The sequence below is a fragment of the Piliocolobus tephrosceles genome, unplaced genomic scaffold (genome assembly GCF_002776525.5).
Source record: "Piliocolobus tephrosceles isolate RC106 unplaced genomic scaffold, ASM277652v3 unscaffolded_38519, whole genome shotgun sequence".
Taxonomy (NCBI): Eukaryota; Metazoa; Chordata; class Mammalia; order Primates; family Cercopithecidae; genus Piliocolobus; species Piliocolobus tephrosceles.
The window spans coordinates 1-2,020 of record NW_022322664.1 but is presented as its reverse complement, the minus strand read 5'-3'; the positions used below and the strand labels follow the sequence as shown (position 1 = coordinate 2,020).

Below are 2,020 nucleotides of genomic sequence, written 5' to 3'. Positions count from 1 at the left end.
GATGACAAGCATGAGCCACCGTGCAGGACCCACAGCAACTAAATTCCAAAATAACCTTGAAACCCTGACCTTCCACCCGCCCTGGTGGCTTCCAGAGGTCAGCGCCTCTTCCCGTGCCAAAGGTTTCTTGTCTTTCGCGGCCCGGGTAAGGTCACTCAAGATGCTCCCTCTGCCTCTGAAGGCCTTTGACTGAGAAGCCACTCTGGGTCCTATCCCGACCCCAAGGCGGCTCCATTCGTACTCGCACATCTCCCGGCCGGTTTAAGTCACGCTGGCCAGGCTATTTCCACTTCACTCTGGTAATTTCTCCAATCCCAGCCTCTGCTGCATCACGTTTTCTTTCTCTGAGAACCCAACCCTGCAGGAGGAACGCTGATGCTGGGGTCCTTTAACTAGAACGCTAACGCCAGAGCACTTCCCAGGGGCGCTGGGGGGCGGGCTGCGGGGCGGGGCCTGGCGCTGCCACCGGCGTCTCCCGCCGGGGGCGCTGGGCCTGGGGAGGCTGCGCTGCGGGCTTGGGGAGCGCGCGGCATACGGATTTCGGGGCCTGGGCGCATGGGGACCACGGGCCGGGCATCACGTAGGCGCTGGCGACGGGCGGGGCGGCGCCCACAGCGCCCCAACCTGCAGCGCCCGCCCCGCGGGCGCTCAAGGGCGAAGGGAAGGTCACCGGGGCCGTGGGCCGTGGGCCCATCCCCGCTCCATCCTTGTGCAGTGCGCGGTCCCAAAACGGGAAGAAATCCGCCATCCGGGCCTTTCGACGCATCTGCGGCAGGAGGAACCGGGAAAATAAAAATCAAAACCCAGCTGGGGCGCGTTGGGTCTCCAGCCTGCGCTATGGCTAAGGCTCCCAGGTAGCGTTCGCCTGGGAAGCGCCGGTCTACCCGCCAGGGGCTGCACGGATGGGGCGCTCACGTGCACCCGGGGCCTGGGGCGCGCAGTCTCCACCACCTCCCGCTCTTCAATGTTAAATGTCCTCCCGGCGTGCCCGCCTGGTGGGCCCAGGCTCGGCCCCTCCTGGAGAGCCGCTTCCACATTGCAGGGCAGGGGAAGCCCAGAGCCCGCGCCAGGGTGCAGCTGACGTCCCGGATTCCCCGCTTCCTGGTCCTCCCGGCCGCGGAGGCTGGCGGGGAGGGCCTGGGACCCATTTTAGTTTTCGGTTTTGTCACCAGCCGGAAGGCGACAGCACATGCAAGCGCAGGAAACTCTTTTTTAAAAATCTCCCAGCGGAACCCAGAGCAACCCCGCCGCGTCCCGCATTGCAGCAGCCGGGACCCCGCCCACCCCACGCGGGGCACGAGGCGACAGGAGGCGCGCGGGGACCCGGCCGTTTCTTCCTCGACATGCTAGGGGGTGGCGTGGGGCGGAGTTGGGGGGCCGGGGGCCACTTGGGAAGTCATCGCGCTGTACCCACGCTTTGGAGGGGAAGCCCAGCCCCGTCCTACAGCTAAGAGGCAGAACGACTCCCGAGGGTCCTCCAGGCGACCCCCGCTGCCAGGCTCAATTTAAAACATAAACCGGAGGGGATGGAAAGCTCACTATCTTCCGGATGGAGAGTCCTATCACCGTGTCCCTTCCTCCTCCGCCCCACCCGGCAAGGACCGCAGGGCTGCTTTGCCGGCTCATGCCGCCCCGCAGGTACCCCTGCCGCTCCCGGGCACGGGCTTCCCCCTAGTTCTCCCCATTGCTTCCCCGCTCTTCTCCCCGGTTCTTCCCATCGCTTCCTCACCTTTCTCCGGGTCCTCCCATCGCTTCCCCCTTCTGCCCCGTCCCCCCATCCCCTTCACCCTGTTCTCCCCCTCTCCGTCCGTCCCTCCCTCGCCGCTGGGAGGGGGGCGCGCACCTTGAGCATCCCCGCCGCTGGTCAGCACGCCGATGGCCTTGCCGGCCCGGAGAGGTGCTCCGGGAACTTCCGCAAGGAGCCCTTGGGGGCCCGGGAGTCGTCCGCGTCCATGGCGAGGAGGCCGAGGGCAGCCGCTAGTCCGGGTGCGCAGCAGGCAATGGGGACCCTGCCCCCGCG

The 2,020-nt window shown here is 66.8% G+C and overlaps 1 protein-coding gene across 1 annotated transcript; it reads right to left on the bottom strand.

Moving 5' to 3' along the window:
- Positions 1-400: 400 nt before the first annotated feature.
- Positions 401-2,014, bottom strand: LOC113223082 (translation initiation factor IF-2-like). The gene is made up of 2 exons (XM_026452664.1): positions 1,844-2,014; positions 401-766 (listed from the first exon to the last, which is right to left on the bottom strand). The coding sequence occupies exons 1-2, from the start codon at positions 1,850-1,852 to the stop codon at positions 401-403; spliced, it is 375 nt and encodes a 124-aa protein (XP_026308449.1). The 5' UTR covers positions 1,853-2,014.
- Positions 2,015-2,020: the final 6 nt, after the last annotated feature.